General features: G+C 42.3%; 1 protein-coding gene across 3 annotated transcripts in view; it reads right to left on the reverse strand.

Annotated features, from left to right (window-relative positions):
- SMARCC2 (SWI/SNF related, matrix associated, actin dependent regulator of chromatin subfamily c member 2) overlaps positions 1-22,228 on the reverse strand; it is a 94,887-nt gene that overhangs the window by 2,193 nt on the left and 70,466 nt on the right. For 2 of the 3 annotated variants that reach the window (XM_068267630.1, XM_068267629.1), the window contains exons 21-27: positions 20,930-21,091; positions 20,690-20,757; positions 17,521-17,647; positions 16,162-16,316; positions 15,642-15,776; positions 11,064-11,382; positions 6,665-7,042 (exon numbers count right to left, since the gene is read on the reverse strand). In XM_068267630.1, coding sequence (XP_068123731.1) covers positions 6,665-7,042; positions 11,064-11,382; positions 15,642-15,776; positions 16,162-16,316; positions 17,521-17,647; positions 20,690-20,757; positions 20,930-21,091 — 1,344 coding nt within the window. The remainder of the gene's footprint in view (positions 1-6,664; positions 7,043-11,063; positions 11,383-15,641; positions 15,777-16,161; positions 16,317-17,520; positions 17,648-20,689; positions 20,758-20,929; positions 21,092-22,228) is intronic. The other variant, XM_068267631.1, reaches the window with a different exon arrangement.

Genomic DNA, 22,228 nt, shown 5'->3' on the forward strand with positions numbered 1-22,228 from the left:
CGATTATTCGTATGAATGATCAGGAGTGATCATTTGGGATCACTAACTGACAGAAATCTCCTAACCCATCCGATCAGATTAATGTCATCGATGCAAGGTCTGATCGGCTTGGTTAGATTTCCACCTGTAGGTGGTCCTAAACGATAATTTCCAATCAGTCATATGAATAATCGTTTGGCAAATTGTATAGTTAATGGCCCTCTTTGGGCCACCATAAAATGTGTAATCAGTTCTGACACAACAACCAATGTCTTCTCATAGGCAACTGTTCTGCTTTTACAAGTCCTGTTCACTGCACGGTTTACAGAAAATTACCAGAAGTTTGTGCAAAATTGTATAATCATTTCCAGTTTAATCAGACTGTTCGCTGAAAGAAATGTGCTCAGCAGTAGTTTTGAGATGACAAAAATTACAGTAGCATGAAAGTCCAATTTAGGAGAAAAATGCATTAGTTTGAGATGTTGAGGGAAGGCTTTATAATCTCTTGAAATGTTATTGACATCTGTGCCACAAATCTGTGCTTCTTTTTTGGCAGTGCAGGAAAGAGTTAGAGCCACTGAAAATGTGCTACTACTGATGCTCCCTTCTTGTGTAATCTGTAACCAGAATTATGAAACAACCAAACAGGGTAACAGCAGGAGGCAAGGGAAGAGCACTGGAAGGTGGAGCTAGTCCCTCAGGAGGAATGCTTACTGCTAAAAGGAGGTTAATAGCACCCCCTTGTGGCAAGCCTGAAATACTGCACAGACAGGAAGCTAGCTCAATGTGAGTGTGATAAGTGAAAGGAAATACGCATACTAACCTCATTTCAATTTATTAGGAAGGATAAACCCAGATACCAGGTAGCAAATATGATTAAATCCATACTGACCCTATTTCTTCTACATCCGAGGTGGACATTTATCATGAGATTTAAAAAGCAAGCATCTGGTTCAGCATAGCAGTGAATAATCACACATTGTCTGCTCGGAGTTGGTTTTCCTCTGGCTGTCAACATGTGCTCATTATATACGCTGGAATGACTATGCACACTTTAGTTAGGGGCACCTCTAACTCCTTAAAGAGGAACTGTCATGAAAATCTTAAAATTTAAAACACATGCAGTACAAAAAAAGTACATGTCTTCCAGAGTAAAATGAGTCATGGATTACTTTTCTCCTATGTTGCTGTCACAGTAGGTAGTAGAAACCTGACATTACCGACAGGTTTTGGGTTAGTCCATCTCTTCATGGGGGATTCTCAGCATGGTCTTTATTCTTTATAAAGACATTCCCTGAAAGAAATTTATACAAAGATGCTGGCCATCCTCCCTGCTCACTGCAAACTTATTTGGCAGTTGGGCGGAGTAACTGCCATTCACCAAGTGCTTTTAAAAATAAAGAAAACCCTGAGAACCCCCCATGAGAAGATGGGCTAGTCTAAAATCTTTCGGTAATGTCAGATTTCTACTCCTTCCTGTAAGTGACAGCAACATAGAAGAAAAGTAATTTATGGCTCATTTTACTCTGGAAGAAATGCACTTCTTATTTGTATAGGTTTACATTTATTTTAAATTTTAAGATTTTCGAGACAGAGGTCCTAATACTGAGGATACCTCTGGCTACCTACTACAAAGGGAAACCTGTAGCTACCTACATCTGGCAAGGGAAGTAAGGGAGAGGAGACAGCTGGGACAGCCAGCACATTTGCGGTGAGGCAGGAGTTTATAGGTCCATGGAAGGCGGAGTCTAAGGTGTAAGGAGATGTAAAAAATCCAGGCCTGGTTACACACTTTACAATTGAATTAGTATAAAAAAATTGTGCAATAATGCCCACCACCGTGCTGTAGAATGCTGAACAGCACAGATACACTGCAAACAAAGTTCATTTAGGTACATAAACAAATTTGTTGCAAAATGACTGTATACGCATATTTTAAGGTGTGTGGCAAGCGTGAGTGCTGATAAACCTTTGATGCCAAGCTTTGTCTGGAATAGACTTGGTACATTAAGCAGGTGTTAGTTGCCATAATGTCTCTCTGGGTTAATAAAGCAGAGTGCAGTAATAGTGACTCCACCCACCCCACAGGAGGAAGTCTCTGGCCAGCTCACAGCGGTTCTAGTCTTATTCACTAGCATTAGGGTGTGCAACACATATGCACCTTAAGAAAGTCTGTGTGTTAGTTATCTTTACTGGTTTCACACTAGTGGTTACAAAGTAGGCCAGAATGGCCACAATTCACTAAGCTTATATTCTGTCTAATAATGATTCTGAGCTGTTTTACTGTTATCACCATAGTGATAAAGCATTTAGTATTCACTATGCAATTTGCCTTAGGCAAACCATAAAATAAGGATTCTGTCCTTAAGTTGCAGAGTGATGTCTACAATTAGGGCTTCAATCCCTAAGATAACAACAGAATTCTAAACTTAAAGACAGGATGTTAATTCACAGAGAGTTATAACAACTGTAAAGTGTGTGAGGAGTTATCACCTGGCCTTAGCGGTCGTTAAACACGTTGTCACGAAAATATTAAAATTTAGAACACATACAAATAAGAAGTACGTTTCTTCCTGAGTAAAAATTACTTCTCTCCTATGTTGCTGGTATTTACAGTAAGTAGTGGAAATATGATATTACTGACAGGTTTTGGGCTAGTCCATCTCTCCATGGGGGATTCTCAGCATATCGGAAAAAACTAAGGGGCGCTGTATATTTAAAAAATGTGTATATGTCTCAAAAAAAGAGGAATACAAATTACTTCCCGCTGCTACCTCACACTGTGGGAGTACCTCCTACCCCCACAGAAAGTCAAATCAATCTAAATACAAAAAATAGAGGAGCGCAAGATTTAGGATTAAAAAGTTTCATTCTCTTTATTTTGCTTTATTTTGTTCTTAATAAGAACCAAAATTAAAAGGATACAGGTATATATGCACGTACATACAACCACATATATCTACTAATAACTACGTTTCCACACAGTCAAGAACGCATGCTAGGTGAGGAATAAATAGCAATCCACCATACATTCATTCAGTCATATCCATATTCATGCCAAGCCCTCTGGTGACCCTTCGGGGAAAAAATGTGAAAAAGTAGGTAAAAATCCTAAAAAATGTATATATGTATATACATGAGAATAGTTACACTCTCCAAAATATAAAAAGCAATAAAACTCGTTCCAGTAAAAAGTACTCAAAAAGATTTTCACATGCAAAGGAACCTTATCCTCTCATATAATGCCCGCGGCAATATCACATCTATGTCAGGATAGAGTCCTTTCCACAAGGTTAGACCTCACACCAGAACTATTGGAGTCACAGATCCTTCGTATGGAAGTTTTTCACAACTAGTGAGCCTAATTGCCCGGTTACTCACGTCTCCCCAGACAGAGTCAGTCCCTCATGACCGGAAAGTTGTCCACACAGGGGTCCGTATCTGTGCTGTAACGGCTCCTGACTCACCCACGCTGCCCGCAGTATACACAGCCGTGTTGCGAGCCTCCGCGTGTCGGCTGGTTGAGGAGTCTGACGTCACTTCCGTGCGTCCCAGCTGATTCCACTTCCTGTAGTCCTGCGTTTCAGCTAACTTTGTCACGCACAATGCAGCTCTTCTCTACATGGGATTCTCCACACAGCGTTATGGCATGAAGCTGTGTTTGCGGGTTCCCAGATAGCGAGATTCCAATTGATTAAAGGGGCGCCCCACTCAATCAAAAATCGACATGTTTCGACATCTGCGGATGTCTTTCTCAAGATTGTTGGAAACAATCTTGACAAAGTTAGCTGAAACGCAGGACTACAGGAAGTGGAATCAGCTGGGACGCACGGAAGTGACGTCAGACTCCTCAACCAGCCGACACGCGGAGGCTCGCAACACGGCTGTGTATACTGCGGGCAGCGTGGGTGAGTCAGGAGCCGTTACAGCACAGATACGGACCCCTGTGTGGACAACTTTCCGGTCATGAGGGACTGACTCTGTCTGGGGAGACGTGAGTAACCGGGCAATTAGGCTCACTAGTTGTGAAAAACTTCCATACGAAGGATCTGTGACTCCAATAGTTCTGGTGTGAGGTCTAACCTTGTGGAAAGGACTCTATCCTGACATAGATGTGATATTGCCGCGGGCATTATATGAGAGGATAAGGTTCCTTTGCATGTGAAAATCTTTTTGAGTACTTTTTACTGGAACGAGTTTTATTGCTTTTTATATTTTGGAGAGTGTAACTATTCTCATGTATATACATATATACATTTTTTAGGATTTTTACCTACTTTTTCACATTTTTTCCCCGAAGGGTCACCAGAGGGCTTGGCATGAATATGGATATGACTGAATGAATGTATGGTGGATTGCTATTTATTCCTCACCTAGCATGCGTTCTTGACTGTGTGGAAACGTAGTTATTAGTAGATATATGTGGTTGTATGTACGTGCATATATACCTGTATCCTTTTAATTTTGGTTCTTATTAAGAACAAAATAAAGCAAAATAAAGAGAAGGAAACTTTTTAATCCTAAATCTTGCGCTCCTCTATTTTTTGTATTTAGATTGATTCTCAGCATATCCTTTATTCTTTATAAAGACACTTCCTAAAAAAGATTTATACAAAGATGCTGACCAGCCTCCGTGCTTTCTGCACACTTTTTCGGCAGTTGGACAGAGCAACTGCCATACACTAAGTGCATTTTGAAAATAAAGAGATCGGCTAGTCCAAAAGCTTCCGGTTCTGTCAGTTTACCTACTGTAAGTGACATCAACATGGGAGAAAAGTAATTTATGGCTCATTTTACTCTGGAAGAAACTTACTTCTTAACTGTATATGTTTACATAGATTTTAAATTTTAAGCTTTTCGCATCCTGGCATGTGTGGAGGGGAGCAGCGCAGAGAAGGAGAGCTGTGTGGACAGCGGGGAAGGGCGGACGTCTCTCGCCCCCCCCCCCCCCTTCCCTCACTTTGGGACTCCCCTTCCTGCCTCTCCCCTCTGGTGTTTTTAAATCTCGGCGGCTAAAGTGGGCGGAGACTTACCGCCGTTCTTCCAGTCACAAGGGACGCTCTGTTCTGTGCGCGGCTAGTCTGGTCTTGAGTAGACCAGACTAGCCGCACACAGAGTAGAGCTCCATCCAGCAGCTAGAAGAAAGGCGTTAAGTCTCCGCCCACTTTAGCTGCCGAGATTTAAAAACACTGGAGGGGAGAGCCAGGAAGAGGAGTCCCAAGGTGAGGGAAGCGGGGGGGAACTGCTGCTGCCACATTGTCTATTTTGGGGGAACCACTGCCATATTATCTGTATTTTGGAAGAACTTCCACCAGATTACGTGTATTTTTGGTGAAATGCAGTCAGATTACATCTATTTTCGGGGGATACACTACGGCAGAGCTCAAACTTCCCCGGCAGACCTTTTATATCACTGCTAAGGTCATGTATATTTGGCCACACCCATGACCACGTTATGCTTGACCACGCCCATTTTTGGCGCGGCGTAGAGCTTTTCAGGGCGAGTTCACTCACCTCTTTTCCTAGGACTAGACCCCTGCTTGCCTCCCTATCTACTGCATGTAAGAATCACTACAGGGGTGATAACTTAAAGGAGTCATCAGGCAAAATGTTACAAAATGAGTGCTACTTACCGGGGGCTTCCTCCAGCTCCAAGCTCCCAGGACGTCCCTCGCCGCAGCTCGGGGTCGCTCTGTACTGCGCCTGCGCGAGCGCCACTGTCAATCACCGCCAAATGTGCCAGAGCGGACTGCGCAGGCGCCTAACTACTGAGCCTGCGCAGTCTGCTCCGGCCCACGTGGCGGTGATTGACAGCGCCGCTCGCGCAGGCGCAGTACAGAGCGACCCCGAGGTCACTCTGACGTCATCGCCGGGGACCGGGTCGGAGCTCCGGCGAACAGCTGGCTGCAGAGCTGCGGCGAGGGAGGTCCTGGGAGCTTGGTGCTGGAGGAAGCCCCCGGTAAGTAGCACTCATTTTGTAACATTTTGCCTGATGACTCCTTTAAGGACTGGAGTGATAACACTCTCACTGTGAAAACTTACCACTACTTGTTAATAAGGCAAGCTTATTTAGTGAATTAACACGTAAAATACTAATCGATGTGTGTTGATAAGTTTTCACTAGCCTTATTATCACCAGCATGATCATAGTGAATTGTGGCCGATGACAGTGTTCCAAGTGGAAACCAGTATTCTATAGCGACCATTTCTCTCTCTTCACTGCAATTTTGCAAATAAATCTGCACTGATGTCTCTATGCCTAATTCTTTCCCAGCTGGTAAATCTCTGCCAAGAAACAAGCAGGGTATGGATAGTATATGGATAGTGGATGCCTTGCTGTGTGCGCACACATCACACTAATCCCTATCTCAAGTTTAGAAGGGTATTAAGGTACTGCTCTGAAAATACATGTTATAGAATGAAAGAGGAAAAATGATTTCACCAGCTCCTCAGTACAAAGTGATAATACCTTTCAATTAGGTTGCAGTCTGTGCAGAACACAGACTCAATATTCATTCATATAAAAACTGAACACAAAAAACACCAACATAATCTTTTTTCTAAAACACATTATTTCAGAGTTATCATTACAATTTAACCTAAACCAATGCTGAACTATGAACATGGGACCCATAAAAAATTGTAATGGTTCAAAATGACATTCCGTTTTATCTACAGAGCTCACCTGGCACAGGACTGGTTGTGGCGGAAGCCCCTCCCTGCATTGCAGCTACGATGGCAGGGCTGTGAGAGGCAGCTGACCCCAAGGAAGACGGCAAGTTAGAAGGTGCTGGAGACATGGCAATGGAAGGGTTATGTGGGAGTGGCCCACCGACCCGACATGCTGCAGGAGGGAAGGTGCCATGCATGGGATGGTGCATTGTGTAGGGGTTAGTTGGTGGGTTGTGATGAATTGAGTCAACTAAGTCGCTACCCATATTAAATGGTACAGGCAAAGGCATGCTGGGGTGCTGATTACCGGGCACCGGAGGCTGGGCAGGAACAGGTACTGCTGATGGGATCATGGGAATAGGTGGTGGTTGAGCTGTGTAGGAACTAGAACCTGCAGGAGAGAGATAACATCAGATCTTACCAGGCAGAGGTCTTAAAATATCACAGTCTATTTGTAAAACAATGCTTCTACTTCTCTGACACACAACAGAAAGTGACATAAAGCTTAGCTGTACTTACAACGTTATTGGCATTCAGAAAGCTGAGGGCAAAGCAGGTGATTTTGGTGTAGGAAAGCTAGTTGCTGGTTTGCAACGCAATAGACGGCAATGTAAGTTTGTGGCTATGAGGCACCTGTTATTTAGGTTGGGATGGTTTAAACTTCAGTGTAGGCAAACTCAGTGGCAAGGATGGGCGCACGGATTGGTTTTGGGTTTGGCTACAACGTAGCTGAACTCAGACAGCAGCAGGGACGGGACTTTCAAGTTAGGAATGGATTTGACTATAATATAACTTTCACGCCCTGAAGGTTAGTGATAGGCAATAAGTTAGTGGGGAGGGAGGTTAGTGTTATGCAATAAGATAGTGGGGAGGGAGGTTAATGTTACAGTAGGTTCACACTTGTTCTAAAAACGTTTCCGTGGCTCCGGTTTTTGGCCCAGATCAAAACCGGAGCCACGGATACCAATGTGAAAAATAGAGTCCGTCTTTACTTAAAAAAAAAAAAAACAAACAAAAAAACTGATCCGTCCGCGTTCAGGGGGATCCGTTTTGAAAACCTGAACGGACGGTCCGGATTTGCAACATTTTCACAGAGCCCGGGTACCTGGAGGGGTAGTGAAAATCAATGCAAAAACGGATCCCCCTCTACACAGGCATCTTCGGACATAGAAACGGATCCGTTTTCTGTGTCCCAGCCCTGCCTGTGGGGGGTGGGGAGGGGGCCGCCATGCTGGAGGGGGTAGCAGCCAGGAAGGGGGTTGCAGCAGGTGGCGGGTCCCCCCCTTCACCTGGGTCCCCCATTCCCTGCTCCCCCTCCAGCTAGTTTCATTAATTAAAATCAATTTCAAGCAATGAATAAAGGCAAACGGCGAGCGGGGAACTTACTTCCTTGCGTTCCACCGCTCACCGGGTCACTTCCTGAATGCAGACCTCTGTACTTCATTGGGCGGCATTACAGGAAGTGACGCGGCGAGCAGTGGAGCACAAGGAAGTAAGCTCCCCGCTTGCCTTCTATACCTTATACTTTGTTTTAAATTGATTTTAATTAATGAAACTAGCTGGAGGGGGAGCAGGGAAAGGGAACCCAGGTGAGGGGGGGCCACCACCAACCTGGCTGCTATCCCGTCCAGCATGGCGCCCCCACCCACAGTCAGGGCTGAGGACATTTCCACGGACTGGAAATGTAGTCTTGAACACACTACGGCCCCGTTTTTTTCTCTCAAAACGGAGAAGAAAAAAAAAATTAACAAAAACAATCCTGAATGGTCAAGTGTCGACGTAGCCTTATGCAATAAGATAGCGGCAAGGAAGATTAGTGTTAGATGATAAAGTAATGGGGAAGGATCTTAGTGTTAGGTGTGGAGAGAGAGGATTGTCTTAGGAAATAAAGTAGCGGGGAGGAAGGCCAGTGTTTGGTGTTTGGAGTGAGATTAGTATTAGGCGATTAGGTAGTAGGGAGGGAGGTTAGTTGCAGTCATGGAGAGGGAGACTAGTGTTAGGCAATAAGGCGTTGAGGATGGAGGTTAGTGTTAGGCAAGTAGTAGGGGGGGAGGGGGAAGGTGTTAAGGTTACTTCTAGGTATCGAGAGGGAGAATAGTGATAGGCAATAAGGTAGTTTTAGGCATGTAGAGGGAGATAAGTGTTATGCCTGTGCACACCACGCAATTTCCCCATCAGGTCAACGGGTCAATAATTTCCAACGTGTCCAATCAGGTTTCCAATCGATTTTCTATAGAAGTGATCAGAAAATCGATCAGAAATCTGATGGGACATGTCAGAAATTATGAATTCGACCCATCAAGCTAATGGGAAATTGCCTGGTGTGTACTGGGCATAAGGCAATAAAGTAGCATGGAGGGATGTCAGTGTTCGATATTATAATTCTCTATCAACAACATCATGAGCCAAATTTCACTGGCGCCTATAATAAACTTATGAAGTTGAGCGGACATTTTTGATATTACAGAGTTACATACTGGTTATCAATTAAAACACTTTCAATTGCATTCTTTAAAGAACCACTATCATAAATTTAAACCTTTGCACTTAAAAGGCTATGGATATGTAAGTAGGTAATCTTTTCAACGGTAACCAGTCTGGAAGGTCCAGTGCAATAAATATCAATAAATAGGAGGGCGAAGGAGCTTACCATTTAGCCATTGGGTATGAACTGGGTTAGTGATAGTAGCTTGAGCATTGCACTAGCCATAGACACACAGAGAGGAAAATAGTGGTAGGCGACACCTTTTATTGCCCCATGTTTTCAGAAGGCTTATATAAAAAATTTCTCTGGGTGATGCAATTCAAATGGGCGAACGCATGTTTGTGTATGATAGTGTGGAGTGTGGAGGCGGAGCAATTTTTGGATACCTGGAGTCAGAGTCGGTGGTTTTATAAAGTGAGGAGTCGGGAGTCTGGTGATTTTTGTACCGATTCCACAGCCCTGTGCAAGCGTCTGATTTTTGTATTCATTTGTATAAAATTGCCTGCAGAGGGGAATTCATTTAAAGCTTGCATCTGTAAATATATTTAGTCAGTCAATAAAAGGAATTAACTGCTACACAAGTCCTTCCTCTTTCTGCGTGTGTTGATAAGTAAGCCTGTTAGCACACCTGTGTGTGATATAAAGGAATGCAGTCACCATATTCAGAGAGTTACCTCCTGTACCTACATAGAACTAATTGATTGGTGCACAGGTCAGTGACTGAGTGGCTGTGCCCTCTGAGCTGTACAGGATGCTCTCTAACTCTGCATAGATTAGATGTCAAAAAATCCATTCACTGGTCTCCCCACAGTTACACAAACAGAATTCATTGAGTTACTAAATTGCTATAGAAGCAGTAGTCTTAGTCATCTGAAATGATTGTTCCTGATAGATTCAGGTGACATACAGCCTCTCATATAGCCATTCCTGCGTGGCTCAGGTCAACTGAATGTTGTGTCCTATAGAGAGAAGAGGGTCAAGAGGAGCAGGAGGCTCCCCACCACAGGCAAGAACGAAGTACTGAGCCAGGAAAAAAAACCCAAACTAAAATCTGACCGTTGATTGCAATTCACCTAAACCATGTAGGGACAGGAGATGGGGAGCCAGTACAGACCCCAGACCATCAGCAGAAACTACAACAAATCATCAGTTTCAGCCTGCAAAATAGTCTGATATCTGTACGGGCCTTGAAGGAGAACTACAGTCACAATTCCTTCTCCGTTACAAAACCTCTAGGAAAAAAATAAATTAAAGACTATTAAGAGTTAACAGACTGTGTTACACTTTGCCCAGATGCCTTATTGCCTCTGCTAGCTCTCCAGATTGTTCCTTGATGGAGTAAATAACACCTTTTATGGATAATTTTACTGCAAATCACGTACCGGTAATCATGTTTCAGTAGTAAAGACCATCCCTGTCAGAGGACTCGGGCAAGGCACAGAAGCAATGTTACAGAGTAAACTACCGTAATTTCTAGCATGTGAATTAAACATGCACAGGCTTGGATCATAGGCACACACATGGGGTATGTTATAAATGGAAGATGCTATCCCAAACCCTTTCATGCAAATATCTCAGTTGGAAGGTTCTCTTTGTGTTTGCAGGCCTCATCAAAGTTAACTTTAGACAGTCTTTTTTAGCTTGGTCTAACTAGTGCAATTTCCAATATTTCCCAGTGCAGTGTGGATCCACTTTAATGACAATTGGTGTCAGTTATTTCAGCGGCGTCAGTTTGCAATTCAGCTGGTAATTTTGAACCTACTTTTTTCATCTCAGATACTTTCAAATGAATTTTCAGGAAAACATTTGAATTTCCAGTAGGTTGCATGTTGTACTAAAATGGGATTATTTTTATTACTACAGGGCTGTTGTAGGTCAGGGAAATATGATCAGAATTTATACATAACTCAATGTGCAGGTGACTCACCATGTGCTGGACTGGGCTGTGTGCCTCCCTGTTGCTGACTGTTCACTGGCGGTTGTGAGGGAGATGGGTTTGGCTGTGCCAGTGTTTCTGTACTGCCTGCTGAGCTGACGGTTGCAGGCGTTGCAGAAGACTGTGTTACTGGGATGGAATGGGCAGTAGGGGGCACCGGCTGGCTGCCTGGTGGGGTCTGGTGCTGCTGCTGGTGTTGATTCTGAATGTGCTGAAAGTGCTGCTGACGTGCTCTCAACTCAGCATATTTCAACTGCTCCATGTGGAAGGACTGCCGATCTGCCAGAAGCTGCTGTCGCTGGTACTCCAACTGGAACAAGAGAAAGAACAAACATTTACATTTCTGAAAAGAACTATGTTTCTATTTACCAATACACTCCAAACTGAACGCTATATTTTAAAGGGGAACTTCAGCCTAAACAAACATACTGTCATTAAGTTACATTAGTTATGTTAATTAAAATAGATAGGTAATATAATCTATTACCCACCCTGTTTTAAAAGATCAGGCAAACGTTTTTTCAATGGGGGCAGCCATCTTTTTCATAGGGGCAGCCATCTTTTTGGTTAAAAGGAGGTGACAGGGAGCTTGAGACACAGTTCCAACTGTCCTGTGTCCTGATCACCCTTCCCAGCTGGGTGCGCTAGACTTCAAATCCAAAGTTAAAAAACAAAAATTGCACCAAAACAGCAGAACGAGAACAACAACATCAGAAATCCCATCATGCTTTGCACAGCATCAGGGGAAAAACCCCTGGGCAGTTTTCTTCTGTGCAGCTAAAATGAGGCTTGGGTAGGAAAAACAAAGTTCTGATGCTGTGAAACTGTTAAAGATGTATCAAGCCTTTTCAGTGCTGCTGAGTAGATTTTTAGTCTGGAGGTTCACTTTAAGTATCGGTACCCCTAAATTTGGGGGACAAAAATACTGATTTAAGCCCATGTTGTGCTAGATTGCCTCTTCGTTCCTCTCCTGATGCTGCTCCTTGTCTATGGAGGAGGTGATGTAAGCCCATCAAGGACAGAAAATAGGACAACGTAACCAAGTTCCTTTATCTATGCTAACAGTTTCAAACAATGCTTTTCACTTCAAAAACATCCAAAGCAGGACATGAATAGGTCTTTCAGAAAATCTCCCTGCTTATAATTTTTTTTTTAACCAAAATAGGGTTTATTAGGAAGAGAAAGTAGTGGTTTACAACACCATCCCTGCCAAGCGGATAATAGTAGATCACATCAACAAAAATAAATCTGGTATAATTTGAATACATGTAGACTGCACCATACTGGATGGTAAAGAAACAGAAACACTGCAACCATGAAAAGTACAGCTATAGAGAGCAGACCAAAAATACATATGGATAGTAATGGAGTGTGAAACTAGTCAAGGCAAAAAACAAAAAAACTAAACTCCTAACCTTTGGACAGGTGAATGTGGGGATACATATGCATGAAACCTATCTCTCAATCCACCTATCCCAAATCAGGTGAGCTTAAAGGGAACCTGAACTGTGTAAAATTATTTAAAATAAACACATGAGGTAACTACAAATTAATATTACATAGTTACCTTGCCATCAGTTCCACTCAGAAGCTCACCATTTTCTTCTGAAAACGATCTCTTCCAGTTCTGACAAGATTTTGTCAGAACTGAAATATATCAGTTGCTGTCAGTTATATATTAGTTGCTGTCAGTTATAGCTGAGAGGACAACTGATGTGCCCGGTAATGTCCATGTTTCCCTATGGCTCAAGTGGGCAATGTTAAAGTTTAACAGTGTGCTGACCCGCAAGCTGTTATGGGGTAATGGCCATTTTCAAAATGGAGGAGGGAGAATTCCATTGATCACAGTGGACAAACAGGATGCAGGAGAGGAGAAAGGGATTGAGGAGTAGACTACACAGGAGGTAAATATGACCGGTGTATGCTTATTTTGACTTTTTATTTTCAGTTTAGGTTTTCTTTAAAGAGAAACTCCAACCTAGAATTGAACTTTATCCCAATCAGTAGCTGATACCCCCTTTTACATGAGAAATATAATGATTTTCACAAACAGACCATCAGGGGGCGCTGTATGACTGATTTTGTGCTGAAACCCCTCCCACAAGAAGCTCTGAGTACCGCGGTACTCTGGGCAAACTGCCACAATGTAACAATGTTCACAGACAGGAATTAGCTGTTTACAGCTGTCTCTAACAGCCAAAACAGCTAAGAGCAGCTACATAACCTGCCCACAGTAAAAATGTCACCATGTAATAAATGTCAGAATGTAAATTATGGAGAGGAAAGATTTTACAATGAGCAAACACTGACTAAATCATTTATACATAATTATGGTAAAAAATGAAGCACTTTTTTTACTACATTATTTTCACTGGAGTTCCTCTTTAACCACTTCGCCATATCTGGACGCATATATCCGTCCAGATAGGCAGTGGTGCTGCAGCCGTGTGGTGCGCGCGATCGGGCGCGCACCCGCGCGCGCTCCCGCTGCCTCCCCGATCAGTGAATGGGAATATAATTCCCATTCACCGATCTAAATCCCCGGCAGAAATACCGACGCTTTCTCATCAGAGAGCGTGGTATTTCTGCCCCCAGGAAACTTCTTCTCTTCTTTTTAGTTCCTAGATGCGACATCGTTCGCATCTAGGAATTTTTTGAATGTGGCCATCTTGTGGCCAAATAGTAAACTGCACCCACATACCTGTACTGAATAATAAAATACATTACATTACATCTAAAATTGGCTATTTACCTCCCAAACTAAAATTACCCAAATACAGTTTTGTATTAAAAAATTTTTTTAAAAAATTACAATTAAAAAAAAAAAACTACATAAATAGTTACCTAAGGGTCTGAACTTTTTAAATATACATGTCAAGAGAGTATCTTATTAAATTTTTTAAAATTATAAGCTTGTAAATAGTGATGGACGCAAATTGAAAAAATGCACTTTTATTTCTAAATAAAATATCGGCGCCATAAATTGTGATAGGGATGTAATTTAAATGGTGTAATAAGCGGGACAAATGGGCACATAAAATTCATGGGTTTTAATTACTGTAGCATGTATTCATTTTAAACTATAATGGCCAAAAACTGAGAAATAATGATTTTTTTTCCATTTCTATCTTAATCTTCCTGTTAAAATGTATTTACAGTAAAGTGGCTCTTAGCAAAATGTACTACCTAAAGAAAGCCTAATTAGTGGCGGAAAAAACGAGATATAGATCAATTAATTTTGATAAGTAGCGATAAAGTTATTAGCGAATGAATGGGAGGTGAACATTGCTCGGATGCATAAGATTTTCGAAGCTGTAGGCTGAAGTGGTTAAGGCCCCGTTTACACTTAATCAGTTGCTCTCAGTTAGTTATAACTGAAAGGACAACTGATTTTCAAAGTAATGCCCATGTTTTCCTATGGCAAAGTTCACATGCGTTTTAACTGAAATCTTTTTCACAATGCACTGCTATGGAGAAGAAAAAAAAAACGTGTACCAACTGATTAAGTGTAAAGGGGGCTTACGGAGAGCCTTCCTGTGAAGGTAAGTCAATTTCGTATAGGGAAGGGCACAATTAACTCTCGTAAGCCATTCTTGGTATGTAGGTAATTCAGCAACTAACAATTATTGTGCCATTTCCTGATGAGCACAAAATAAAGTATGTTAGATAAGTGTCTTGGTGTTTTTATGCAATGATTTGTCTGTTATTAATCCCACATAAAGTGCTGGGATCCAGCATCATATTTGTTTCCAATAGACCACGATGAATGGGCATTCCCAATTTTAAATGATAAAAGGTTTGGGTGGGAGATTTGTGGTAATCTGAGGAGGTGTTTAGGTTAAATTTAGACAACCAGAGGGTTTGAGGTAGGATTAATGGACAATTTATAATTGAGTGAGCTGGTCTCTCACACGGGGCTCCCTGAGCTTTGTAAATAAAAGGAAGCCTGTAGTAACAGGAAGAAAGGGGCCACCATCTTTATTCCCTTTTGCATAAGTGTTGTACTTTCTGTCTCCAGTACAGAACGAGTGTATAGATCTGGTGAGACTCAGGTCTGATTCTACTGGCTGTACACTTGTTACAGCTGTGGGATTCAAACTGCTGCTGACACCAAAAGATCAGCATGTTAGCGAGCAGTGGTGTAGCTAAGGAGCTATGGGCCCAGGTGCGAGTTTTACATTGTGCCCCCCCAAGCACTTTATACATAACAATTGATACAGCTCACCAAAACCTGCCATGGACAACCACAGTGCCAGAGGTACAAGAAGTGGATAGGGAATAGTTCTTAATGATTACTACTAGTTAAATCCTCTATAGAAGTGACTATTACCACCACATGACCAATAATGAGCTAATACTGTGGTTGAGGAAGCACCCTTCAGGGCCCCTCTGGCCCATGGGCCCCGATGCGATTGCAACCTTTGCACCCCCTATTACTACGCCACCATTAGCCATGTAACTGGTGATCTTTATCTGGGAATTACTACAAGCAGACGGAACAAGACTAACAATACTCTTCTATGGGACACACACAATGAATAGTATTGAAGAAATCAGATGATAACTTACTGCTTCCCGTTCCCTGTCCATGATTGTTTCCAGCTCTTCAAAGTGCCGCAGTTTGATTTCTAGTTTCTTCATTTGAGTCTCCACCAGCAAAGCCACCAGCGATTTGATCTTGCGCTCCTCCACTGCTGCCAGGTGCTAAGTAAAGGCACGTATGTATCAGGAGCAGGAAGAAACATTTAACATGCCATACAGGCACTAAGACTGAGCACTGTGACTGGCTGAGGACTGCTGGTTCCAGTAAACTGCTATAGTCTGTACTTTGATTATAAAAAAAATGCTTCAAGTGTGGACAACTTTAAGTGCAACTTAAATGTGAAAGACCTGTAGCCCCAATCGTAATATGTAAAGTCATGTAAATGTCAGTCTCCCAAACCACAAGCAATATGTTGTCACTGAAACACAGTAACTTAATTAGCCAGAAACAGGCAAAGTTGATAGAGGCTACAGGTAATGGATTTGTACTCACTAACATGTCAGAAGGTGGGCCTTACATTAAGAAGGACAGACCTGTTTTGCTCACCTTAGCTTTTACAGCAGCAGCCGCCAAGGCAGCAGCAGCAGCTGTAGAGAGGTTCCCCTCGCCAATGTCTCTCTCCACCTTGTTCTTTACAGGGGGCTCCTCTTTGTCTGTTTCTTCCGATCCTTCTTTACTATCTGACACTTTGTCGCCATCAGCTGCAATTAAAAACAGGCTTCAATGTACACGTTTACTAGTACACATAAGACATAATAGCTCTCAGGTATCTCCAGATATCCCTAATATCAGAGGTGGTCAAGATTTAAACATTCCCAGAAATTAGCTTTAAAGTTTAAAAGTTCTGTTATCATAGTAACTATTCTGCTAAATACCTACATATGGTTCCGGACATAGTCAGCCCATAGCCTGGATAGTACAGACTAGCACCGCATGACAAGACCATATTATACAGTATAGAGAGTGATATTATGTGTCACAGAGAGTGATTTAATGTAGGAGAAGAACATAGATATTCAACTGTGCCGATTTCAAACTCCTTATTGTGGAAAAAATGTCCTTTTATTGCTTAAAGGAGTTATCAGGCTTTATAACAGAAAATAAGTGCTACTTACCAGGGGCTTCGTCCAGCCCCAAGCTCCCAGCATGTCCCTCGCAGCAGCTCTGCCCGCAGCCGTTTGCCTCCTTGCGGTCCCCGGCGATGACGTGTCGGCCTGTACTGTGCCTGTGCGAGCGGCGCCGTCAATCACCGCCACGTGGACCGGAGCGTACTGCGCAGGCACAGAACTACTGCGCCTGCACAGCACGCTCCGGTCCACGTGGCAGTGATTGACAGCGCCGCTCGCGCAGGCGCAGTACAGACCGGCCTCCTAGTTGTCCTGACGTCATCGCCGGGGACCGGGAGGCAGCAGCGGCGAACGGCTGCGGGCACAGCTGCGGCGAGGGACATGCTGGGAGCTTGGGGCTGGACGAAGCCCCCGGTAAGTAGCACTTATTTTTATTTTTTTTTAAAGTCTGATAACTCCTTTAACACTTGATAATTCTTTTAGTAAATCATGATTGTAAGGGTCGTACATACAAAGAGTTGAAGCACATGGGTTTCCACCGTGATTATTATAGTAATCCCAGTGCCCTGTTCACAGTAGTGTGCTTCATTTTCGGTTAAATCAATGGAAGCGCAAGAAAATCTCCCATTAAAAACGAAGTGTTTTTTTTTTCCTGTCCCATTGTGAGCTGCAGCCACGCTTTCAATACCCACCAATTGCACAGATAATTATGTTGGAATAGACACTTGTAAAGTAGTGAAAATTGCATTGTACCCAACTGCTATTTTCAGTGTGTTTGCGCCGTAACACTCAACATAACTGAGTGGGAAGAGTCACAATCAGTGCATGAAATGCCTACCAATATCTATATCACTCTTCTCAGACTCCTTGTCAGTGTCATCTTTGCACTTCTCCTCTTCTTTTTTTGAAGAATCGCTGACACGGTCCTTCACATCTTCTTCTGCCGCTGGCTCGCTAGGCGACTCCTGGGGGAGTGAAGTATGTAGATAATGCATTTCCTTACTATTACAAATCCTAAATAAATGTTTGTCATAGAATGAACTATATGACCTCTGTTCAGTGTTACAACATAGGCCTCAATTCACAGAGCTTTATCAAACACTTTATCAAACGTTTGATAATTTACCTCACGGCTAAAATCTAATTTTGAATTCACTAAGGTGTTACATATTTATTGAACGAGGTGTTACATATTTATCGAATGTTTTACCGATAAAACGTTCAATAAACATATAACACCTTAGTGAATTCAAAATTAGATTTTACCCATGAGGTAAATTATCAAACGTTTGATAAATGTTTGATAAAGCTCCATGAATTGAGGCCAAAGTATTCTTTTAGTAATGCAAATGATGATTGTACTGGTGCACTGGTCACAGTAGTAGGCAGCTCCCAGATAGCACCAGCCCAATTAACACAGTTCCCAGTGCTTTTATGTATGTATCATGGGCTTGAATTGAACATTGTGAACTATGTTTCTTGTACTGATTCACATGATAATTTTATGTTTTCTTGGAAACGTAGCAATTCTTCTTATTGTTAAAACTCCTAGAAAGAATATTGAAGCAGAAGAGTGTTTTCCATGTTCAGAAACAATGGGGTGGGCAGCAGATTATGTCCTCAAATCAATATGAGAGTTTTCTACAATAATTTGGTTACACATCCTGAAAGCAATAGAAAGTAAAAGAAAGCTCTAAAAGTGAGTGGGCATATTCAATAAGACAATGCAGGAGTGCATAACACAATATGGTTCAAAATACAGTAACAATTAGCAACAATGAGATTTACTAAATGGCATGTTACTGTAGTCAGTTTAGACTACAAGAGTAAATTCAAAGGCCCTTTTCCACTATCCGCAATCCGCTTGAAAAAGCGGATCGCAGGCGTTTTGCCGATTGCTAGTGCACCGTGATTTACATGTAAATTACGGTGCACTTTTTCCATTAGCGCATTTCAATTTTTTGCTAATTGCAATTGTAGTGCTCGGCAATTATTGTTGCAATCTCGTTTTGCTCCCGACGGTTCAGGTCGCGATCGTGTAGAGTGGAAAAAGAAGCTCTTGCAAGTGCAAGCACATTTGCGATTGCGTTTGCAAGTGGACCAGGAGCATTACTGTCTGCTGTGAACTTCTGCATTTTGAAGTAATAAATAGGCATGGGACTATGTCTGAACGCTTCTTGTATACAAGCAAAGCAGTCCCTACTTCCATCTTTAGAGCAGAACTTTAGAGCATCTTTAGAGAGGAACTTCAGCCTAAACAAACAGTGCTATTAACCACTTGCCGACCGCACGCTTATACCGTGCGTCGGCAAAGTGGCAGCTGCAGGACCAGCGACGCAGTATTGCGTCGCCAGCTGCAGCCTAATTAATCAGGAAGCAGCCGCTCCCTGTCAATTCACGGCGGGGGGCTCCGTGAATAGCCTGCAGGCCGCCGATGGCGGCTCGCAGGCTAAATGTAAACACAAGCAGAAATAATCCGCTTTGTTTACATTTGTACGGCGCTGCTGCGCAGCAGCGCCGTAAGGCAGATCGGCGATCCCCGGCCAATCAGCGGCCGGGGATCGCCACCATGTGACAGGGGATGTCCTGTCACTGGCTGCACAGGACGGATAGCGTCCTGTGCAGCCCAGATCTCCCGGGGGTGGCAGGTAGGAGAGGGAGGGGGAGGATTTTGCCGCGGAGGGGGGCTTTGAGGTGCCCCCCCCGCAAAATGCCAGCCAGGAGGAGCGATCAGACCCCCCCTGCACATCATCCCCCTAGTGGGGAAAAAAGGGGGGCGATCTGATCGCTCTGAGTGCCCTTTGATCTGTGCTGGGGGCTGCAGAGCCCACCCAGCACAGATCACCTAAAACAGCGCTGGTCCTTAAGGGGGGGGTAAAGGGTGGGTCCTCAAGTGGTTAAGTTACATTAGTTATGTTAATTAAATAGATAGGTAATATAATCTCTTACCCACACTGTTTTAAAAGAATAGGCAAATGTTTGTAATTTCATGGGGGCAGCCATCTTTTTGGTTGAAAGGAGATGACAGGGAGCATGAGACACAGTTCCAACTGTCCTGATCATCCCTCACAGCTGCGTGCGCTAGGCAACGAGAACAACTACATCAGAAATCCCATCATTCTTTGCACAGCATCAGGGGAAAAAATGCCTGGGCAGATTTCTTTGATGGGCCGGGGCTTAGCTTCTGTGCAGCTACAAATGAGACTTGGATAAGAAAAACAAAGTTCTGATACTGTGAAACTGTTAAAGAAACACCAAGCCTTTTCAATGCTGCCGAGTAGATGTTTAGTCTGGAAGTTCACTTTAAGAATGAGATACACAAATCACGCTCCCAGCAAAACCATATAACTTTGTAAAATGAACAGCAGGTCTGGCATAAAGGAATAACGTTGCCCCAAGAGCTAATCAGGAACCAGCAGAAGTCAACACTGCTGTCTAATCCACCAGGAACTGCTTTTATTATTAACTGAAATGAGACAGAAGCTTATTTTCCCCTTTTAAAATTACTCAGTGTTATGGAAATATTGATCATGCTGAATTGGATTTTTAGTTTAAACTTCCGCTGCAGGTGATGTAGTTAAGTAAAGAATATAAAAGTAGAAAATGAGGAAGTGTGTGTTTTTTAAAATGGTGTCAGATATTTTTATTATCAGATATACACACACTATATTTTGTATATTAAAATGTATAGTTATATGTGCATGAGTCAGTGTAAGGGTCCACCTTTAACTTTTCTATGTAACTGCAAGCCAGCCAGCAGATTTTTAAAGCTCGTCAATAATTCTAGTATGCAAGCTCATATTCATAGTTGAAAAACAACTTACTGCAAATGTTGTTCCACTTACATTTGCTCAAATCTCAGGAACTAGTGAACATAAGACATTTTCACTGATTGTAACCTTTGCTTATGCAGATTATTATCAAACACTATCTACATCGCCAACATCAACTTCCAAGTCTACTTATGCCCCGAATGGCCGCCTTTTATAGGTCACTATAGCACCCACCTTTGGCTCCTTCCTTTCTTCTGGGGGTGGTGGTGGTTCTGCGGGGGTTTCTTCTGTACTATTTTCCTCTATTGGTAAAGCAAAAAAGAAAAACAAACTATTCAGAGTTCAAAAGATAAAAAGCCTATAATTCTCGCCTCGCTGTTTATGATGAGCACAGACTGATAATTCTTTCCTGTAAAGCACAGAAAATACAACGCAACAGAGGCGGAAAAGCATACATTTCAGCATTCTGCTCACCTGTTCGCTCATTGTCTTCAAAGGCGGTTCCAGCAATTCCGCTGCTCTCCAGTCCATAACTGGGATCTGGTTTACCGGTAATTTTGGCTGCATCTTCCACCTTCCGGACATGAGCCTCTACTAGTGCCGAGGGTACTTCCTCCTTCATCTTAGAAAATTCTTCTATTAAAGGTTCCAAAAAAAAAATAAAAATAAACTAAAGAGCAGTCCACCAGGATGATTGAACAACAGAAGATATATGAGGTGGGAAGAATAAGACCACATTCATTTCAGAACAACCTTCATATAAGTATGAACAATATTGAAACACATTTTCATTACTAACAATGGAAACGAAATGCCCAAACCTTATAATTTCCTTATGCTTTCATATGTTCCATTTATGTCACAATATGAAGGTTATGTAGTATGACAATGTCTTGTTCTAAGTAGTTTTACTCTTACACATCTACTATCAGTTTCACAGAGTGTACCTGTGAAGTGACAAATAAAGACCCATACACCTTAAACTGTTGCTGCCCAAACTGATCTGTACAGATTGGTTTAGGCAGCAGTTTTCAAATGCCTGCCGTACAAACACGCTGTTTGGCTCACAGCCAAGTAATATGTTCAGTTTTACTGTATGGAGAGAGTGCAAGACGCAAAAGAGAAAGCTGTTGGCACCGGCAGCTATGCATAACTGTGACTTTCTAACATGTCTAATTGTGGACACTTGTTCTAAAAGTGGACACTTGTTCGCACTTGACAAAAGCACCCACAACGATCTCCATCATTTCAAGGAACCAAAGTGGCAATTGTATTTGAGCCTTTACCCCTAACAAACTTCTATAAACAATGTTGAAGTCATTGTCTAGTGTCATTCTTTAGGAAAGAATATTAAATAAAGAACATATTGTTTATAGTGCTAAGGAAGCAGATACAATTAGTACAACAAATGCAAACCAATGAGAACCAAACAAACATAAAATATTTAATGAAAACAGCAGCACTTATTTAGCTGCTGTCTTAAGAGCTGCAGTGTAATTTATTTGGATATTCTGCAATAATGGTACAAGTTTTGTCTATAAAAGTTATTTACAAAAATTATTAAAAATAGGAAGTGTTCACATCTTATTTGAAGTGTCCTGGTTCAAATTGCACCAGTCCACGTTCTTTACAGAAATGAGTATCTATTGATTTTCTGTGGTCACTTCATGTTTAAGCAAAATCAGTCAGGATGATACAATCCTCATAGAAATCATATTCTGGCCATTTAAGGGAACCCAACAGAAGAGTTATATGGAGTCTGCCATATTTATT

Source organism: Hyperolius riggenbachi, chromosome 2 (genome assembly GCF_040937935.1).
Source record: "Hyperolius riggenbachi isolate aHypRig1 chromosome 2, aHypRig1.pri, whole genome shotgun sequence".
Classification (NCBI taxonomy): Eukaryota; Metazoa; Chordata; class Amphibia; order Anura; family Hyperoliidae; genus Hyperolius; species Hyperolius riggenbachi.